At 51.5% G+C, this 21,450-nt stretch overlaps 1 protein-coding gene across 3 annotated transcripts; it reads left to right on the top strand.

Moving 5' to 3' along the window:
• The first annotated feature begins 19 nt into the window (after positions 1-19).
• On the top strand, positions 20-20,254 carry ARHGAP1 (Rho GTPase activating protein 1). 3 transcript variants are annotated; one of them, XM_060606534.3, is made up of 15 exons: positions 59-123; positions 331-372; positions 3,672-3,841; positions 4,069-4,164; positions 5,553-5,582; positions 11,347-11,434; positions 15,432-15,563; positions 16,172-16,258; positions 16,461-16,559; positions 16,897-17,004; positions 17,089-17,165; positions 17,378-17,455; positions 17,932-18,060; positions 18,241-18,344; positions 18,484-20,254. In XM_060606534.3, exons 3-15 carry the CDS (start codon positions 3,709-3,711, stop codon positions 18,670-18,672), a joined length of 1,350 nt encoding a protein of 449 aa, XP_060462517.1. In that variant the 5' UTR covers positions 59-123; positions 331-372; positions 3,672-3,708; the 3' UTR covers positions 18,673-20,254. The 3 variants fall into 3 exon arrangements, with proteins under 3 accessions (XP_060462516.1, XP_060462518.1, XP_060462517.1); XM_060606533.3 differs by lacking the exon at positions 331-372 and having other exon boundaries at positions 20-123; XM_060606535.3 differs by lacking the exons at positions 331-372; positions 5,553-5,582 and having other exon boundaries at positions 22-123.
• Positions 20,255-21,450: the final 1,196 nt, after the last annotated feature.

Here is a 21,450-nt window from a genome sequence, read left to right on the forward strand (position 1 = left end):
GGAGGTGTGGCGGAAGTGGTTGGGGAGTGAGGAGCCCCGGAGGGGGCGGTTCCCGTTCTACCGCGGAGCCGGATGTTTGCCGAGCTTTGACAGGCGTGGCACAGGGAGCAGTGCCCGACCACGGTGAGCTGCGGAGCGCGGGGGTCTTCCTGGGTGGTGGGGGGGAAAAGGGAGGGACTAGACAGGTCACTTTAAGGCATAGGGTCAGGAGGGGGATGATTCGAGCGGATCCTAGGAAGGGAGCAGGAGTGGTATGGGGCCTGGCTTTCCCTCCTGGGTCTGCACCGAGGTGACTTGTCTCCTTTGCTGCTTTCCTCCTGCACTTCCCAGGGCAGAGTCTAGGTCAGATCCCTGTCATCGAGCAAGCCCACGGTAAGGGGAAGTCTCTTTGGTCCGAACTGGCGAAGAGCTAAGAGCGAGAAATTTGGGGGAAGTATCCAGCCTGCCACTAATTAGGCCACGCTTTCATCTCTATTTCTTAATCTCTGAAATGGGATAATTACACCTATTACGGGTTTTGTAAACCACGAAGCTCTGTACAAATGCATTTGTAGTCGAAAGTCTCGCTGTTGTATCATGGGATTTGCATTTTCGCAATTTTGGAGCCCCAACTAGGAGGGCGGTCCCAATGCCAGAGAATACGATTTCAGATTATCTCAGTTCTTCGTGAAGATTAGGGGAGAGGCTTTACTTTGTTTTTTCATGGCACCTCTCTGAACCTTCAGAATCACATGAATGACAGTCATTTAAAGAAGTGTTGAGGGACTGACCTGCATCAAGAGACCACTTTCTACAAATATAGATTAAAATTTTGACTCAGCTGTATGACCCGCCTAAAGAGTTTGCTTATCTTTTCTGGCCCTGACTTTCCTCGAGCAGTAAAATGGGCCTGGTAATGCAAACCTCATGGTGCTGTTGTGAAGTTAAAAGGTAATTTGTCTACTTTATAGCACTATATAGGCTCTCAACAAATATTGGTTCCCTTCTCCATTTAGGAGACGAATTCACTCATTCAGTCATTCAACAAATGACAGCATCTGTGTGCTGAATAGGTCAGGGATTCTTAGATTCTCAGAGGGCCTTAAAATTGCATAGAAGATTTCATGCATGTGCTGAGTTTTCTTAGGGAAAAAGTCCACAGATTTCATCAGAATTTCAGAGAAGTCCAGAGGTGAAAACCTCTGCCTAAAATGATTCTCAAAGATCTTTGTAAAAGTAGATATTACCTGTGGAGAAGAGAAATACTAATCTCAGAGTAAGGAGTATTTTGCACAGAGTGGAACAGGGCTTGTAGGTGACTGGAGTCTTAGGCAGCCAGGATACTTCATGGCCACCCCTTTATATTAGAATTTCCCTGAGCCAGCTTCCCTTACCCTCCCACTGAGTGGGAGCTAAACTTCAGGGTTCACAGGGGAAAGCAGCTGTGGGTTGGAGGCCAGTCTGGCTGGGAGGTGGAAACAACTGTGATTAGTTATGCTGGAAAAGGAGGCTATGGGGTGGGGGAGGGGTCAGTTTTGGAAGAACAGACAAAACAGAGGAGCAGTTACTGGAAAAGAGGTGGAGTTCAAGTTCAACTCCCTTTTAGAGGGTGTCCCTCTCCTTCCCTCACACATACTTCAGCTCGCAGCTGTTCCTTCTAACCCTGTTGTTCACTTCAGTGTATCTTAGAATACTGGAGAATTATGTTTCTGGAAGGAGTCTGTGCTTTTATAGATAAGGAGGTGTAAGTCTAGTTAGGAAAAGACTTGTCCAGCATCTTTGCAACTCATTGGCTCCAGCAGGACTATAATCCAGTTCTCCATATCCCTCATCCCATGCCTTTTTTTTTTTTTTTTTTTTTTTTTTTTGAGTTAAGACCCACTATTGTGCAGAAAGACTTCTCTGGGATAGCTGTGGGCAGGGCTAATAGAGCGCTTGGTGCCTGGTCAGTGACAGAAGAGAAGGCATGAAGAGAAGACTCAGGCCTGATAGGGGTTACTTTGTGCTGAATTCTGTCCGTTACCCAGTGGAGTCCCCTTTGGGGAATCCTCACAGCCATCTGGTTGAATGGGAGGAGTTTGTGGATGAATCAGGAGTGGATTCCTCAAGACTTAGAGTTGCCTGCATTGGAGGCTTGAAGGGCAATGGGAGAGCAGGGGTGTGGGGCACAGCAGCACTCACTGAGAGAAGTGCGTTCCCAGATAAGAGAGGGTCATCTTTCTCTGTGCTCATGGAAGGGATTTCTATTTTGGTGGTAATCAGCAGTAGTGAATAAGTGTAGCAGAGAAGAGGCCAGAGGAAAGGAGGAGAAAGACTTTCTGGATTTTGGTTTTTGTTTTATGGCTGTTTGGCTATTTGGCTGCTTGGCTTTGACTCAGGAGCTTGGAACAGCTTTTGCCACTGAATCAGTGTGGTTGCCCTGGTAACAGGGTGGTTGTTGCTAGGCACAGGGAGCCGGGTTTACCAGCCAGAGTCTTCGGCTGTGATGTGACGTGTGCAGGAGGTTGTCATGTTGCCTTAGAGCCCAGAGGTGTTTGGGGTCTGGATCCTAGCTAGCAGTTCCCCCCTCTTCTCCCTCCCTGTGCCTGGTCTTGTCTGGACTCTATCTGCCCTGCTGATTCTCTGACTATATATGTCATTTTTGGGCTCTAGGAATGTAGGCTGCTTAAGAGCAGCCTCTTCTCTGGGGTTGGACTGAGTGGATTCAATCCCCTCCCTGACCCACAGGGTGAGTTTGGAACGGAAGGGGATTGGCCTCCGTTTAGGGCCAAGGGCAGAAGGTACTGCTCTCGGGCTTCATGGGGCCACATCCTTGCTGCCAGACCTAGACCTGGGCAAGCCCAGCTTCCGAGCTGGCTCTTCTCCCTCTCAGTCTGCTGTGACTGCTGGTCTGTTTTTCGACTCCTGTAGCTTAACACTCTGAATGCCATGGGATTCCCACTTTCCCATCTGTGCTCTCCAATGCTTGGCACTGTCTGTTGACCTTTCCCACCTGGAAACTAGCATTCAGAGCTCCCTGCAGTTTAGAGTGGGCCTGGGAGCCCCCAAGAGCCTGAAGATTGCCCACTCTGACTGGCAGGCAGATTCCATCCCATTTCTTGTTTCTGTCCTGGGGCAAACCCAGCTGGGCACCTTGACCATTGACTTTTTTCTGGGACCCTGTGGTCTCTGGCCACCTCCTGTTCCCAGGACAAAAGTGAGGGATGGAATAGACAAGGCCACAAATAACTTTTCATGTGGAATAGCCCTGTACTCCGTAGATGCTTGCAACATCTCTACCCTCTAACTGCTGGCACCTAGGAAGCTTCTGTGCTCTATGAACCCTGAGGACGGGGTGTAGACTTCTACTCTCTGCAGTTGGGACTGCATTGCTGAACCAGATAGGCAGTGGGCAGCATGGGCCCTGGCACGGCTCATCCCTTATCCAACTGGACGACCTGAGGGCACGCCCTGAGCTGCACCATCCTCTGCCCCAGCTGCCTTTTCTGGCATCATGCCTGTGGAGAGCCCAGGGCTACATGGAGCTCTTGGCAAGGATGCAAAGTGTTGAGGAACAGGAACAGGGGACACTGCGGGAGGAAAGAGTGAGATCAGGAGGGCTCGCTGTAGAAGTCACAGGGGAAAAGAGGGTGCCCCTGACTTGCTAACCACCCCCCCCCCCCCCCCCCCCCCGCCGCCCGGTTTCTCTTCAGGTTCTGTGGAACGAAGCTGTGAGGGACAGGCTTGGTCATGGACCCGCTTTCAGAGTTGCAGGATGACCTGACCTTGGATGACACCAGCCAGGCTCTGAACCAGCTGAAGCTAGCCTCCATTGATGAGAAGAACTGGCCCTCAGACGAGATGCCTGACTTCCCCAAGTCAGGTGGGTGCTGCCGGATCTCAGGCAGCCATACATGCCTTAGAAGGGGAGACTCCCTTCCTGTTGGAGGAAGACCCCAGGAGAGTAGGAGGAGGGCAGGGAGACCAGCCCCAGGGTGGGACTGGTAGCACAAGTCCTATGGTGGAGATGGGGAGGATCAAAGAACACAGGTCTTGGGGAGAACACTTCCAGCACCCCAGATTACCCCCTGCCTTTGCCGTGTTCCTCAGATGACTCCAAAAGCAGCTCCCCGGAACCTGTGACACACCTGAAGTGGGATGACCCTTACTACGACATCGCCCGGCACCAGATTGTGGAGGTGGCAGGTGAGCACAGCCAGCAGTGCACCGTTTTCCTCCTGGTCTCACCCCCGGCCTCTCAGGGGGTAGGGACTGGGGGACGGGCGGGTGCCCACTCTGTGGTCTGACCCCTGACCCCGGGGCTCCTGAGCACACGTACTATTCTTTAAACTCACACACTTGATTGTGATGGCCACTTGGCCTGTTAACCTGCAAGCACATCCTGACCTGTGACCCGGTTGTCTCTATTGGCCAATGGCGTGTGGGAGGCAGTGTGGCTTAGGAGACTTTGAAGTCAGAAAGCCCCGGTTTGATTTCCAGCTCTGCTCTGTGAACTCATGTCTTCCTCAAAGGGTCACTGAGAGGATTACAGTAGTGACCGTCTATCAGGGTCTAGCCTGGAGCCGAAACATAGTTGGCCCTGAATGAGTGGCAGTTGATCCCCCTTCCCTTTGTCCTGATGTCAGCCTTTCCATCCCATCAGTTACTGGGGACCAGGGAGGTGCCAGTTCCTGTTGGGGAAGCCCTACCTCCAACGAAGTCTGGAATGGCAGAGTGTCCTTCCAGAAGTTAGGGACCCCATGACCCCCTGGAGCATCAGGTCCCAGGAAGATGTGCTACCTTCGTGAGAGTGGGTATGAGCCCCGCCTTGGGTCTCAGCCTTAGTGAGCTCCCACTTTCCTGTTCTTAACGCAGGACCCAGAGTAGGGGAGGTCACAAGGATGCTGGTGACCTGATTTCTGCCTGTAAGGTTGTACTACGAGAAGAGGAAATTAGAGTGATAGGATTCTTTGTCTTTCCCCTAATGGTCATCCTCACTGGTGAGGACAGGCAACTGTAAGCTAGCATGGCAGCATGGCTCTGCTCTGAGGCATTGGGGTGGGCAAAGGAGGCCAGGCAGCACATGGCTCTGGAGCCCAGTGGTGCTGGCTTAAGGGGGCCCCAGAGGCATCTGGCCGTAGGGAAGCCATAGGGAGGTCCATATCTCTGAATGCTGGGCTCAGAGAGGGATGGGGCAGTTAAAAGAGTTGCCCCTAATGTCAGAGGCATTTCCATGGCATTTGTGTTCCTGGTGCCTGCCTGGTACCCAAGCCTGGGTTGGAAGCCTTGGCTATGACTTCTTTCATCCATGCAGAAGCAAGGCTGAGAGTTCTTACCTGGCCGGGTCCTTACCTGGGCACAAGAGAGTCACCCAAAGGTTCAGAACTTTCTCTCCTCACTTCCAGAAATGGACCTGATTGGGGCATCAGGAGTATCTAATGTGGTGTGACATAGTCTCTATCCTCCTGGCCTATGTGGCCAAGACACAAAACAGAGCGGGGGGGTACCCACCCCCATTCCCACCCTCACCCCGGCACCTGGTGACCCCCTTTCCCACTACAAAGCAGAGCTGCAACATGTTTCTGTTTCCCCAGGGTGTGATGAGCCTGAGGGGGCCCAGCCAGGTAGGTGTGTTCCTGGCTCTCTGTGCTTGGCCTCTGGGCTGTGGATCAAGAAGGGCTCTTGGTGGAAGCCAGGGGGGGCCAGCTTAATTGCAGCCCCACTTCAGGGAGCTGGGAGCTGGTGGTACCTGGGAGCCGGAAATAGCAAAAGGTTTACAGGAGGTTTGATAGGGTGGTGCCATGTGGGGACACATCCGGAGCCCAAAGGGAAAGGGGCTTCTGGGGAGGGAGGGCCCACGTCCCTGGGGGCAGGAGGCTGGCTGTGAACAATGGCTTGGCCTTAGGGCTGGCTCAAGGCCCCTCTGGTGGGGGTGCCCCCAAGGGTGTGCCTCTCTAACTGCTGAGAAGAATTTGGATTGGTACCATCAGAGCAGGAGTCATTTGATGAGACCACGATGATGTCCTGGGAGGCCAGTTTCCTGGCATTAGAAACTGGAGAAAGAGCCCATGTTGGAACGGAGGATGGATTATGTCCCTATCTCCTCTGCAGCCTGTGTTCTCTGAGCTGGTAGTAGCTGTCATTCTCCACAGTCAAATTTGACTCCGTCCAAGTGGTTCTTTCCAGTGGTGTGCTGATAAACGTTTATCAGTTGGCTCTCTGGGAAGGCGGGGTGGGGGTGGAGGGGAAGGCTATTATTTATTTGTAGCATTTGCAATTTCGACCACAGCAGATTTCAAGCACCAACATGATGTCAACTGGCTACAGTATCCTCATCATTTAACAGTTTAACAAACGTGTGAGCCGGCCCCAGCACAGTGCCCCAGCCCCCACCTCCCATCTCCTTGGCCTGCTCTGCAGGTTGCGGGCGGGTGGTGGCTGGTCTGGCGGTTCCCAGAATGCCTGCTAGAGGACTGCACTGTTGCTGATTGATAGCCTGGGCACGTTCCTGATTGGGATCTGGGGAATGTAGAGTCTCCCTTCTCAGGCCGCTGCTCTTTTCCTGGTGCTTTCCACAGTCTCTGTGTCTTCTCATTGAGTCCTCACCCCCAGTGCCCTGGAGACACCAGACTCCTTCTCCCCCTGCAGTCTCCAGGGCAGAAGTCTGTTCTCTTCTGAGAGCAGGAGTAAAGTTCTTGTAGCAGCAGTTGCCCTCTCTGCTGGCAAATGCCAAGCCACCCAAGGGCTTGAGCAATGGGACTTAACCTCAGGGAAGGGAGGACAGGGGCTAGACCCTGGGGTCACCCACATCTCATTCTTGCTTGTCTGAGAGTCTTGCCTTGCAGCCCCTCACCGATCCCCCTTTTGCTCCATCCCCATTCTGACTTCATTCAACATGCATTTGTAGAACACCTACTCTGGAACAAGCCCTGTAGTCAGCACTGAGGATTCAGTGAGGAAAAACACACATCACCTCCTTCAAGGAGCACACAGTCCAGTGAAGTCGTTCTTAGAACTGGTCAGAGCCCTCTTTAAGAATATGAGTGATGTGGACCTCTTCTCCTAGGGAACATGTGCATGTGTTTGTAATATTTTTCATATCACATCTTGGCCTTGGTAGATGCCCATTGGTGGAGCCGTCGTTGAGAACCCAAAGTTTCCCATTTACAAGGTGTTGACAAGGCCAGCCATGATGGAGCCACAGGCCCCTGGCCCCTCACCTCAGTTGTTTGCTTAACCAGTTACTATCTCTTTAAATTCCAGAGCCCTGTGAGCTCAGACGTCCTGTCCCTCTCCCGCCAAAGTCCCTATATTTACCAACCAATGAGGGCTGCATCGTCCGTGGGGGGGGGGGGGGGGGGGGGTGGGGGATGGTGGTGGCAGGATGAAAAGAATCTTTTGGAACCTCCATGCTCCTCCTTGCATTTTCCTCTACATTCCAGGCCTTTCCTCTGCTTAGAGGGGAATAGGCAGATGTCCCTCCCCTCACGTGCTCATGGCAGAAGGTTCCAGATTGTACATGAGGCTGGATCAGCCAGGCTGATCCTTTGTCCCTGCCCTACCACTTTGCTCTTGCTTCTTCTGTCAGTCTATGGGAAGGGATTGGAACAGGCCTGAGAGCCACCCCCCACTGGACTGGAGGGAACCCAGTACCTCGGGATCTAGGCTAGGGTATGACAGCAGGTGGTCTTGCAAAATAGACCTGTTGCTGGATGAGATGAGGCTGCACCTTCTCCTCAGACTGGCTTGCAGAGGGCTCTCTGCTTGTAAGTTTGGAGAAACTCTGTCCAGGAAACCGTCTAAAGCAATCTCGTAACCTAGATATCATCATGAACAAATTCCAAAATAGAACCATGCATACCACGTAATGCTGACCTATGACTTTATGCAGGCTTCCAACGTTTCTTGAATATCTGCCACATGCTGGGCTCTGGACCAGCACTGGAGTTTCAAAGGTGGATGAGCCATGGCTCCTGCTCACAAGCCAGTAGAGGAGACAAGCACATAAACAATTATACAGAAGAGTCAAAGTATCACGGCAGAGGAACAGCTAACCTGTCTCGGGGAAGGAGGGGAGGACAAAGTCTTCTGGAATGAGTCTTAAGGATTTCAAGGAGTTAGCCTGGAGGAGGGGAGCAGAATTGTCTCAAGGAAGTTCTGTCTGACAAAAGAAACAGCAGTGTCCCAAAGCTGCCTGATGTGGACTGAGTTGCAAGCATGTCTGTGTTGAAAGTGTGTGAGCCTGGAGAATCCTGTGAGTCATTCCAAAGAAGGGGCTGATCTAGAAGTTGGATATGGTAGTCAGACAGCTGGGAGTGAGGTGCTAAATTAGGCCAAAGCACCAAGCCATGCAGCCAGCAGGGCCTGGGGCCATGCTGCCCACATTCCAGAAGCCTCCTTCAGCCCCTCTGAGTTTTGCCCCAGCCCTGGAGAAAAGGGTCAGAGCCTTGGCAACCACTTCGGAAAAGCACTGACTCCTGGGTTAGGTCACTGACCGAGAAGAAGCATCAAGATCATGGCTTACTAAATATGGAGAAGGGCAGTCAGCAAGGCATGGGGCCGGGGGGCAGGGGGGGAGGGTTCCTTAATCCTCAGAGGTAGGTGGAGGACAGATGCAATGTGTTTCATGGATTGTGTAAGTAGTCTTCTCATTTGCCCCTGAAGCAATGGGGATTAGGCAGTTGTGGTTTGGTGTCTCTGCAGGGTTGTGAAGGAAAAGATGTAGGGAAGGTCCCTGGGACATGGGGCAGTGAGGACCAGGCCTTGTCCTCATTGAGCTTTGTTTGGGGTGAGTGCTGTGCTGACCCTGCAAGAGCATCTCACCTTGGAGGGCAGTAGGAGATGTGTCAAAAGCTGCCCTGCTGCTGCTGCTTCTGCTGCTGCTGCTTCTTTTAGTGTTTATTTGTCTTAGAGAGAGACAGACAGAGCATGAGCAGGGAAGGGGCAGAGAGAGAGACACAGAATCTGAAGGAGGCTCCAGGCTCTGAACTGTCAGCACACAGCCCGGCGTGGGGCTCGGACTCACGAACTGCGAGATCATGACCTGAGCTGAAGTCGGATGCTCACCTGACTAAGCCACCCAGGCACCCCAAAAGCTGCCCAGCTTCTTGACAAAGCCAGATTAGACCATCAAATAGTGACCAGTTTGGGGCAAACACCCCAGTGATTACTGCCAAATGAGCATTCTTGCAAAGCATTTCAAACTCCTCTGAACTCCATGTTCTTTAGAATATCCTTAATGAGAGGGACACGTGGGTGGCTCAGTTGGTTAAGCGTCTGACTTCAGCTCAAGTCATGATCTCGTGGTTTGTAAGTTTGAGCCCCACATCGGGCTCACTGTTGTCAGCCTGTCAGCACAAAGCCCACTTCAAATCCTCTGTTCCTCTCTCTCTGCCCCTCCCCTGCTTGCACTCTCCCCCAAATAAATAAATAGTTAAAAAAATAATATCCTTAATGAGAAGGGGTATGATTTTTAGGAATGTCTAGGAGTCAGTCAGAACCAAGTGTGGTTAATAATTCTAGTAATAAAATCAGAAAATGTGATAGTGGTCAAAGATGAGACTGGACCATTAAGTAATCACACCCATTTCCTCAGTGGCCTTGGACTTGCTCAGAAGGTAGTTTCAAGAAGTCTCCCAAATACGCTGCTCAGAGAGGGCACTTCTGGAATGAGCATTGGCTTTTAAGATAACTTGCTAGATAGCAGTTGCTTTGATGGGCATGACTTTCAGTTTTTTTAAGTTAAGGTGACATTTAAATAACAAAATTAACCATTTTAAAGTATGTAACTGGTTTGTGTTTTTTTTAATGCTTATTTATTTATTTATTTTGAGAGAGTGTGAGCAGGGGAGGGGCAGAGAGAGAATCCCAAGCAGGCTGTGTGCTATCAATGCAGAGCCTGACACGGGACTTGATCCCACGAACCTCAAGATCATGACCTGAGCCAATATCAAGAGTCAGTTGCTTAACCAACTGAGCCACTCAGGCGCCCCTACAGTTGGTGGTGATGAATACATTCACAATGTTGTACAACCACCACCTCTGTCTAGTCCCACAATTTCATCCATACCCATTCTAAATCCTATAACCATAAAGAGCCAATCCCTAATCTCCCCTCTTCCCAGCAACTGGCAACCACCAGTTTGCTTTGTTTATGTGGATTTACTTATTCTAACATCTTTTTTTTCTCCTTTTATTTTTATTTTATTTTTTTTTAATTTACATCCAAATTAGCATATAGTGCAACAATGATTTCAGGAATAGATTCCTTAATGCCCCTTACCCATTTAGCCCATCCCCCCTCCCACAACTCCTCCAGTAACAACTCTGTTCTCTGTATTTAAGAGTCTCTTATGTTTTGTCTCCTCCTTGTTTTTATATTATTTTTGCTTTCTTTCCCTTATGTTCATCTGTTCTGTGTCTTAAAGTCCTCATATGAGTGAAGTCATTTGATATTTATCTTTCTCTGATTGACTAATTTTGCTTAGCATAATACCCTCTAGTTCCATCCACATAGTTAGTTGCAAACGGCAAGATTTCATTCTTTTTGATTGCCGAGTAATACTCCATTGTATGTATATACTACGTCTTCTTTATCCATTCATCCATCCATCGATGGACTTTGGGAGAGTATGACATGGACATTTGGGCTCTATCCATACTTTGGCTATTGTTGATAGTGCTGCTATAAACATTGGGATGCATAACATCTTTTTTTTAACCTTTTATTTATTTTTGAAAGAGAGACACAGAGTGTGAATGGGGGAGGGGCAGAGAGGGAGACACAGAATCTAAAGCAGGCTCCAGGCTCTGAGCTGTCGGCACCGAGCCTGACACGGGGCTCAAACCCACAAGCTGTGAGAATCATGAACCTGAGCCGAAGTTGGACACTTAATTGACTGAGCCACCTAGGCGCCCCGGATTTCCCTATTCTAGATAACTCATATAAGTGGAGTCGTACGATATGGAGGCATTTGCATCTGACTTCTTTTACTTAGCATCACGTTCTCAAGGTTCATTCATAATGTAGCATGGATCAGTACTTCATTCCTTTTTATGGCCAAACAATATATCTGCTGCATGGATATACCACATTTTCTTCATGCGTTCATGCGTTGATGGGCATTTGGGTGTTTCCACCAGGTGTGACTTTTTAAAAAGCTGTTATTTTTTTAGACCCCAGCTCAGTAGCCCTGAGAGCAACCTGTCCCTCTTTCTTCAGTGACACATCCTTGAGTGCAGACAGCTGCCCAGAGGTATGTCTGCGTTAGCCCCTCTGGCCCCTGCACTATGTGGTACAGGTCTCCAGGCCCGGCACCTTTCAGTTCCTCAGCCCGCTTCTCTCGGCTGATCTGCCACCCACTGTGCTCCATCTTTCTCCACACCTAGGAGACGACAAGTATGGGCGGAAGATCATCGTGTTTAGTGCCTGCCGAATGCCCCCGAGCCACCAGCTGGACCACAGCAAGCTCCTGGGGTGAGTACCCCTGGGCAAGGTGGAGGGACCTACACCCAGTATCGGCTGATGCCATTCTCCTTACCGTCACTTCCCTCAGTGCCTCTCCTCTTCTCCCGTGGGCGCTATTTTACATTGTGGGGAGAGCACTGCACTAGGAGTCAGACCTGGTTTCTAGTCTGGGAAACTGCAGCCTTAGAAGGGTGTCTTCATCTCTTCAAGCCTCTTTTCATAATCAAGCCCTCCTTCCTTGTGGGAGATACTGCACGCGGATGTGCCTGGAAAAGTTAAATACTATCCACACAGGAGGACTGATTATTATGATGTGGTGCTTCTGATGTGGTTGCAGTTGTTCATCATTTAGGTGAATAATCAGTGAATTTTGTGTCAGATTTGGTGCCAGTGGCTTCTGTACCTATCTGGATTCTGTTAGCCAAATATATGTCATAGCTCTGATTGGTCTAGAAACCTGATAAGTGTTCACTGCTGAGCCACCACTGGGCCCCGGGCATGTGGACCCATGGGGACCGGGGCATGTGGTCCTGGGCGCAGGACCTCCGTGGATGCCGGGCCAGAACGGTCTTCTGAGGTGCCTTAGTGTGTGTCCAGTTACCATCTTGCACTTCTCTCCTGATCTCTACTAAAGCACTCCCTGAAACTGATACCAGCTCTTTGGGATCCTGAATGGTTCTGTGCATGTAGGGGGTGGTGAGGGGTCGGGGCAGGCCAAGGGCGCGGCTGCAGAATGGGAAAGGGCCTGAGTGCAGCATCTGCAGTCCTGGTGAGCCAGGCCTGAGTCTCTCCGGCCTTGTGTGAGTTTCCTCTCTGGCTTCCTGAACCCTTCTCCTGCCGCCCCTCAGCCAGGCAGGCTGAGCCTTGTTCAGGCCCATCACATGGCTTAGCCAGGAGCAGGCCAGGGAGCTCAGCCTGAGGGTAGCTGAGTCACACCCCTACCCTCTGATTTAACACAGCCCGTCTGATTTGGCAGGTGACAGACTCCTGGCCAGATAATAGTCTGAGTGGGAGAAAATCAGAGGAAGGAGATGGGAAAGCACCCAGTTTTCAGGAGAAAGCTTGCTGAGTGAGGCTCCACTACTCAGGAGGCTTCCTCTGATTTCTGGAAGCCCCCTGCATCCATCCTGTCTGTCCTCCACCCCTTCCCAAAGGGGTCTCCCTGCCCCCATGCAGCCTGCACGGCAGCACTTTCAGTGGGGATCAATCACATTATCTCAGCCTTGGCCTTTCCCAGCTGTCCAGCCAGATCTGGGAGGTTGAAATAGAAAATGCCCGAAGCTTGGATTCAGCTGTACTCCTTACTAGCTGTGTGCTTGGGGGCAGCTCTTTTCTGAACCCTATAAAAATAAGAATTGTGCCCACCTCATAGGGTTGTTGTGGGCATTAGGTAAAGGTAATATACATGAAATGTCATTGTATATCATTGTAAAGTATTACAGATTTCAAGAATTTAGAAAAACGTAAGTAGCTATAAAGAAAAAATACAAGGATAAATAAAATCTCCCATAAACCTACCACCCAGAGAGAAAACTAGTGTTAATATTTTAGTGTATTCACTTCTTATTTTTTTCTATAATATATACAGGTGTATAGTCCCCTCTGTATCTTATATAACATCTTCTGAGCATTAAACATTCTTCAAAGATATCCTTTAAAAACATGTTATTGGCATACGTGTGCAGAGAAAAGTGAACAAATTATGTATACTACTTGATAAATTTTCAAAAATGGAATACACCAGGGGTACCTGGGTGGCTCAGTCAGTTAAGCATCTAACTTTGGCTCAAGTCATGATCTCGCGGTTTGTGAGCTCGAGCTCTGCATCAGGTTCTGTGCTGACAGCTCAGAGCCTGGAGCCTGGTTCAGATTCTGTGTCTCCCTCTCTCTCTGCCCCTCCCCTGCTGTCTCTCTCTTAAAAAATAAATAAACATTAAAAAAATAAAAAAATAAAGAATTTCCAAAAATGGAATACACCAGGGGCGCCTGGGTGGCTCAGTCGGTTAAGCGGCCGGCTTCGGCTCAGGTCATGATCTCATGGTCTGTGAGTTCAAGCCCCGCGTCAGGCTCTGTGCTGACAGCTCGGAGCCTGGAGCCTGTTTCAGATTCTGTCTCCCTCTCTCTCTGCCCCTCCCCCACTCATGCCCTATCTCTCTCAAAAATAAATAAAACATTTAAAAAAAGCTTTTTTTTAATGGAATACACCATGTCATCCACACCCACAGACCTCCCTTTGCTCTTCTAGTCACTACCCCAATGGGTGACTGCTCTTCTGACACCTAACTTCACAGATAGGTTCTGTCTGCAGAAACATCTTGTAAGGTTTTCTATTTATAGATATCCTGTATTTTATTTAACCAGTTCCCTGTTTTTGGACAGTTAGCTTGGTGCTCAAAAAATTTTTTTCCATTGTAAAACAGGCCACATGCAATGAACAGCCTTCTACAAAAATGCTTCTGTTCATTTCTGATTGTTTCTTTAGCATAAATTCTTGGGTATATTTTTATAGGATCAAAGAGTATGAACATCTTTCAGCTTCTGATACACATCACTTTACTGCCCTCCAAAAAGGCCATAACATTCATCAAAGAATGACTGTATTTTCACCACAATTTTTGCTATTTTATAGTTACAGAATGGCATCTTTATATGTGACAGCTCTTTGCAGACTGCAAAGTGCTCAATGTGTACAAGGGGTAATTACCATGTAGCAATAAGGATTGGAATCACAGTAATAATCCGGCATTAGATACTTCACATGCCTGCCTGTGTGGGCCAGACCAGCACCCTGGGCCGTGATATAGGGCACCGTGTCTGGGTTAGGTCAGGCTGTATCTGAGCACTTACTCAAATCCTTGAATACCTCCCCCGGCACCATCCCTCCCTCCCCCCCCCCCCCCGCCCCCCCCAGAAGTCCTTAGCCTTCCTGTAGGCCCAGCCTCTCAGCCTGGAGTGGTGTTCTGCTGGGGTCTGAGCATGGTTCGCCAACCAGAAAGAACTTTCCCTGGACTCCTTTCCCATTCTAGAATTCTTATCTGTCCCCTTTGTACTTATCCACTTTAGGTGCTCAACACCTCTGCATGTATGTGCTTCTGTGGGGTGGTAGGTACTATGTTGTGAGCATGGGGAACTTGAGATGTGGCTCTTTGGTCCAAGAAAAGCCCAGTGACTAGAGCAGGGGAGGGGACCCTCTAGTCACCCCAATCCCCTCTCATGGGCACAGTGCTTTATAGACTATGATGGGAGGTTGAGTATATAAGCTGCCCTTTGGTCAACAGGACCAAACATTGGAGTTAGCTCATCTCCAGGCTCCACCACAAGCTGTGTGACTTTAGATAAGTGCTTGACCTCTCTGAGCTTCACTGCCCTCACTTGTAAGGAGGAGATAATCTCAGCCCCAATTATGAGGAAGGCAGGAGATATTGTATACAAAGTGCTTGGCAGACACTAAAAGCTAAATATAGATTTTTTTAATGTTTATTTTTGAGAGACAGAGACAGAGACAGGGACAGACAGAATCTGAAGCAGGCTCCAGGCTCTGAGTTGTCAGCACAGAGCCTGACGCAGGGTTCAAACTCTTGAGTGGTGAGATCATGACCTGAGGCGAAGTTGGACGCTTAACTGACTGAGCCACCCAGGCACCCCTAAAAGCTAAATACTGATGAATGGTGACTGTCGTCATTATTACTGACTCAGGGCAATCCTGCAGAGAATGTTACTGCCATTTTTACTGCGGGTATGTGAGAGGGCTCAGTTACAGTCCCGATCTCCTGATTTCTGGCCTGGGCTGTTACTACCATTCTTCTTCCTCCGTGCAGCCCAACCACTAGCCTGAATCTCCTCCACGACAACACGGTGACTGATTATGCGGCCAGAATAGGCAGTGCAGGAGAGGGGCTCGTGGGGAGGTGTATGATACAAGCAGAAGACTCCTGGGGTGCCGAGTCCTGTCTCAGGGGGCCCCGCCTGTGTCGAGGATGGGCCTGAATGGGCTTTTCTCTTGTAGGTACCTGAAGCACACCCTGGACCAGTATGTGGAGAGCGACTACACACTGCTGTACCTGCACCATGGCCTGACCAGCGACAACAAGCCCTCCCTTAGCTGGCTCCGGGATGCCTACCGAGAGTTTGACCGCAAGTGGGTTGGGGCCTGGGGACAGGTCTGGAGCTAACAGCTCTGCCGGGTTCTGGGCTGCCCTCTGCTTGCTCAGGAGCTTATATCCAGTTCATCTCCAGGCTCCACCGCAAGCTGTGTGACTTCGGATAAGTGCTTGACCTCTCTGCGTCTCCCTGCCCTCACTTGTAAGGAGGGGGATAATCCCAGCCCCAGTTGTTATGAGGAAAGCAGGAGATAATGTGCTTGGCAGACGCTAAAAGCTAAATATTTTCTTTTTAATTTTTTTAATGTTTGTTTATTTTTGAGAGAGACAGAGTACAAATGGGGGAGGGGCAGAGAGAGACCGAATCTGAAGCAGGCTCCAGGCTCTGAGCTGTCAGCATTGGGTAAAAGCAAAGAATCTGAAGTTGGAACGTCCTGGGTTTAACCCCCAGTTTCTCTACTTATTCACCCTGCCCTTCCCTGTTACTTAACCTGAGTCTCCGTTTCCTAATCTGTAAATTGGGACAACAGTGGCACTTACCTCTCAGGTTTTCCATGAGTACTCAAATCAGAAAATGCACACGAAGAACCTAGCTGTGTGCCTCTTCCACCACGCCCACTGCTGAGTTCCTGTTCTGTCTCTGCAGGTACAAGAAGAACATTAAGGCTCTGTACATCGTGCACCCCACCATGTTCATCAAGACCCTGCTCATCCTCTTTAAGCCCATCATTAGGTGAGCAGCTGATGGGGGAGAACAGTGACCTCCCCACACTTCCCTCTCGGCTCTGAAGCACATACCTGAGCAGGCCAAGAATCCTGGAGACAGACCGTTTTGGGGCTCGGCCTTTGACCTTGGAGGGGCTGCCGAGGGGATAGTGGGGGTCTGCCAAAACGGGCCCTCCCCCACTGACCCACGCCCGTTATTTTGCCGGCAGTTTCAAGTTTGGGCAGAAGATCTTCTATGTGAATTACCTGAGCGAGCTGAGCGAGCATGTGAAGCTGGAGCAGCTGGGGATCCCTCGCCAAGTGCTCAAGTAAGGCCTGGGCCCTGTGTGTGCCCGCCGGGCACGGGTGTGCTTGTGTGTCATGTTTGTGGGGTAGGACATGCCAGCCAGGGGCAGAGGAAGCCTTGAGAACCCCAGGAAGCAGAGGAAGTGAAGGTAATGAGTAAGAGACAGCATATGGGGTCAGAGAGTGTGAGGTCAGATCCCATTCCTGTCACTTAAAAAACTCTGTGACTAGAGCAGGGCTCCTATGAGGACTGAATGAAGTGACCCACGTGCAATAGCACAGGAAGTACCCAACACACAAGGTTGCCAACGTGACGACAAAGCCAAGTCGAGGGCCTGACCCTCCCCTCTGCTCTCCCAGGTATGATGACTTCCTCAAATCCACACAGAAGAGCCCTGCGACGGCCCCCAAGCCCATGCCACCACGGCCCCCTTTGCCCAACCAGCAGTTTGGGGTCTCGTTGCAGCAGTGAGTATGCAAAAGGTGGGCAGGCCTGGCACGTGGGGACCGGAAAGGGCTTACAGACCCAGCTCACTGCTCTTGTCCCCACAGCCTCCAGGAGAAGAACCCAGAGCAGGAGCCCATTCCGCTTGTGCTCCGGGAGACTGTTGCCTACCTGCAGGCTCACGGTGAGTGCCAAGGCCACTGGCCGCAGGACCTCCAGGACCTGCTTCTTCCCCTGCAGCCGAAACCGTAGGTCCCTCCTCAGCCCAGTCTCCCAGCTCCCCTTGGGGAGCATCAGCACCCACACCGACCCTCACTGGAACCCCAAGACAGAACAGGTCGAAGAGTCTGCACACTGCCCCAGAGCTGAGACTCACCAGGCCCCACTGTTTCCCAGCTCTCACTACTGAGGGGATTTTCCGGAGATCAGCCAACACTCAAGTTGTGCGAGAAGTACAGCAGAAGTACAACATGGGTGAGTGCTCTGGGGTGTGCCTGGGCCCGCAGTGGGAGGGGCGCGGGGAGGAGATGGGGCACGGGTGTCACTGTTAGGGCACTTCTTTGCCTTCTGCTGCCTGGGAAGCAAGGGACCCCCGTTCTGTTCCGGTCAGAGGTTTCTGTAGCATTTGGTGTGATTACATGGGTCCCACTCCTGCCTGGCTGTCCCAGGCCTGCTGCCTCATCGGTCAGGCTTCCGGGTCCTGGGTTTAGATTCAGAGATGAAGAAGAACTGTCATGTGTCATGTGCGCTGGGGGGCCCCATTCAACCCGGTCCCCTCATCACAGAGGAGGAGGGGAAGGCCTGTGTGAAAGGGCTCTGTGGGAGGAGGGTGTTGTGCAGTGGCTGAGGGTGATTGGGCAGTGGGGTCTGCTCGGCCTCTGGATCGGCCATCTGGGTGGGCCGCCGGCCTCCGTGCTGGGCCCAGCTCCTTCTCCATCCCCACCCCCCAGGGCTGCCTGTGGACTTTGACCAGTACAATGATTTACACCTGCCGGCAGTCATCCTCAAGACCTTCCTCCGGGAGCTTCCTGAGCCCTTGCTCACCTTTGACCTTTACCCCCACGTTGTGGGCTTCCTCAGTGAGTGCCCCTGTCTTCCCTCCCTAGTTCTGTGCTTATTCTGCTGGGTTGGGGTCAGGGCTGCACTCAGAGCAGGTAGATTTGGCCTGTCCTCCAAGGAAAGTCTGGTTGGGGTCTCCCTTCTGGCCTCGTGTCGGCCCAGGCCCGGGCCACTGTGACCTAGGCCCCAATTCCTTGTAGACATTGATGAGAGCCAGAGAGTGGGGGCAACGCTGCAGGTGCTCCGGACGCTGCCTGAGGAGAACTACCAGGTGCTTCGTTTCCTCACTGCCTTCCTGGTGCAGGTGAGACCCGGCCTCAGCTTCTGCTGTTCACCTGGAGGAGGGCAGGGGGGTGGGGGGAAGAGCTGCCACCCTTGCAGCTCTTCGGAATGGGAAGCAGGCTCTCTGGCTTCCTGCTGCAGCCCCCTGATTCCCTCCACAGATTTCTGCCCACTGTGACCAGAACAAGATGACCAACACTAACCTGGCTGTTGTCCTCGGCCCTAACCTGCTGTGGGCCAAGGATGCTGCCATCACCCTCAAGGCCATTAATCCCATCAACACGTTCACCAAGTTCCTTCTGGATCACCAAGGGGAATTGTTCCCCAGCCCTGACTCGGGAGGGCTCTGAGCCCTGCCCCACCACCCTTCCCAGCTTCAGCCTTATGCGTCTGGGGCTCCTGCCCAGGAAAGGGGCCATGAGGCCCTGGGAGCTGGAAGCTGGAGCCAGCCAGTTGGGCAGCTCTTCCTCCCCTTCTGTCCAGCCCACCTGGCCAGCCCTGGAGACCTCGCTGTAACCACGAGACATTTTTCTTCGCCTTATACTTCTCACTGCCTCCTTGGACCCCTGGCTCCTTGCCAGGCTCTGCAGATCTGGCGGCCTTTGGCTCTTCTAGTATGAAAAAGACTGGCCCCAGAAACTGCTGACCCACTTTCTCCTGCCTCTTTTCCTGGCAATTGCAGATGCCTCAATCACTGCCGGCTGGGCTGGTAGCTGGGGCTGATCCTCCCTTTTCTGGCTGCTGGGGAATAAGAGGCCATGCTGGCTTGGGCCTGCCTGCTGAGGCATCTCCCTGGGTGAAGGCCTTGTGTGCCAGCACCTGCTCCTGTCCTCTCCTCTAATGGTTCAGCCTTGTGTTTTTACACAGCTAAGGACGGGCAAGGCTGGGGTCTGCTTCCTATTTCTGCCTCCTTCTCGTCCTCACATCCTGGGTCAGGCTTTCTGAAGTGATACTGCCCCCAGGGTGTTCTAGCCCCCTGTTCTGGCAGCTTGGATGACAGGGCTGAGTCCCAGCATCCATTTGAAATATACACCCCATTCCCGCCCCAAAGCCTCTTGGCAGTCTGTTTGGGCCAGGGACAAGCAGTCTCCTCCCCCCTGCCCCATGCCTTGCCTCTCCTCTCTACCTACTTAGGCAGATCCTCAGTATAGGGCTCTTGTGGACAGGTCTGTTGTGGGGTCACACTGGTCCCTGCTCTGGCCAGAAGTGACTCAGTGCCTCAGGATCTGTGGGTAGGGACTCCCGGAGGGGCTGAGCAGAGACTTTGCCAATTAGATCAGTCCCTGCCAGGGGAGTTCTAGCAACCTCCCCCAGGGACTACAAGCCCCAGGGCCCTGTCATCTTTCAGAAAACATGGACCCCAATGATTGGTACTTCTCATTCCAACTGTGTCCCTTAGAATGATACTCCTTCCTGGTGAACCCTGGGGACCCCACTTCCTGCAGCCTTGTCCCCTGGCAGCAGGATACTAGATGCACAGTGGCCCTGCCCCCACAGCCTTGGCCAGAGCCTGTACTGGGGTGGGGGGCCTTATTGACCAGACCAGCCCCATCTGTGAGGGGGGTGCAGCCTGAGCCCCGACCTCGCTGGGCTCTCTCCTCATGATGCTAGCATGTCAGGACTCCCAGGGCCTGGAGTGGCTGCTGGTTCCCTGATGGTCCCTGCATCTCTAGCCCAAGCCAGGGCTTCCGCTTTCTGCCCTCCTGTGTATATCAGGTGTTGCTCACAGCCCCATTTACTGGGGAGCCTCGTGGATCTCTTTGGTCTTTCTCCTGTCCCCTGTCCCACTGGTCTGTACCTGCGGGGAAAAGGGGGGGAGGCGGGAGTACTGTGAATCAAGTGTTCACATTCACTTAATGACTTCCTTGGCACCAATCATGTATTTCACCTTTGCACTTTTTGTATTTCAATAAAAAAGGAGATGGAAAACTACCCACCTGAATGTTAGGAAGTAGGCCTGGAGTCTCAGAAAGGGGTGGGAAGTGTGGTGTGGTTGTGGAAGATGAGCAGGTAGGGCCTCAGGAAGTTACCTCCCCAGTCCATCTGACCCCTTCCTTCCTTCCTTGTCTTGTTCCTTGGGGAGTGGGTGTGAAGCCAGCTTTCTGACATCTTCCAGGCTTGGACGTGTGAATGGTCACTCTCCATGTTGTAAGTGTGCCCCATTCCAACTGGCCACCAAGTGCTGTATCCTATGACCAAGGCCTCTTCTGTCCCCAGAATGGAGGGGACCGTGGTGAAAGCAGTGTGGGCTTTAGAATCAGACCTGATTCAGTGTGGGCTTTAGAATCAGTCCCATCACCCCTCCCACCAGCTCCAAATGGTAACAGCCATATAATCAGCCCACATGAGACTGTCTCCTTATTTCTCTAAGGATCAGAAATGATGCACACAGGATGTAACAGTGAGTGCTCAGTGGTGATCAGAATGACCGTCATTTCAGAGGAATGAGATGGTCCCAATTTTGTGGAGCAGCTGGGATTGGAAACCTCATGTGACCATTTGCTTCTCTTGGCCCTCCTGTTGGCCTGAAAGACTTGGCTATTTCCACCTGCCACCCAATCCTATAGAGGCTAGGAAATATCCAGTTTTCCCTTCCTCTCCTGAGCAGGTTTTGCTGTGCTTTTAAAGATTAAGATGGTAAAATTTAAGTTATGTGTATTTTACCACAAGTTAAAGATAATGGTTTGTCACTTGTAGGGCAGACCAGAATTTCACTTGGCATGATGGTCAAGGTCAAGTTCCACCTGTCTGCTGCCTGCCTGTTGATTGCAATCAGGTTATGGTGGCCTCAGCTGAGCCTGTTCTTTTTTCTCCTCGTTGCCTGCTCTGGCTGGGGGAGCCAGGGCAGAATTGCAGGATCAAGCTGTGGTGTTAAGATGCTGGTTAAAAACACAGGCACCGAGCTGCAGGAAGCTAGTCCCATTGCACAACTGGCCCTCACCCAGTTAGTCCAACGGAAGGCACTGGCAGCCTCTCTCACTGGCTCTGTTCAGCTCTATGCTGGGTGACTGTTTGGAACAGAGGGACAGTATCCTAGGGAAACTATGAGAGGGGAGCCAGAGACCAAGAGAGTTGTTCACTTGGGCTGGGCTCCTGGCAGGGCCTCTGAGTGACGCAAAAGCCAGTTT

The sequence above is a fragment of the Panthera onca genome, chromosome D1 (genome assembly GCF_046562875.1).
Source record: "Panthera onca isolate mPanOnc1 chromosome D1, mPanOnc1 haplotype 2, whole genome shotgun sequence".
NCBI classification, from domain to species: domain Eukaryota; kingdom Metazoa; phylum Chordata; class Mammalia; order Carnivora; family Felidae; genus Panthera; species Panthera onca.

Bases quoted from the DNA above. Each gene is read 5' to 3' on its own strand.
- ARHGAP1 (XM_060606533.3), top strand. From the start codon at position 3,709: ATGGACCCGCTTTCAGAGTTGCAGGATGACCTGACCTTGGATGACACC. The intron at 15,564-16,171 runs GTGGGTTGGGGC...CTGTCTCTGCAG, and splicing joins TACCGAGAGTTTGACCGCAA to GTACAAGAAGAACATTAAGG. The intron at 18,345-18,483 runs GTGAGACCCGGC...TTCCCTCCACAG, and splicing joins TCACTGCCTTCCTGGTGCAG to ATTTCTGCCCACTGTGACCA.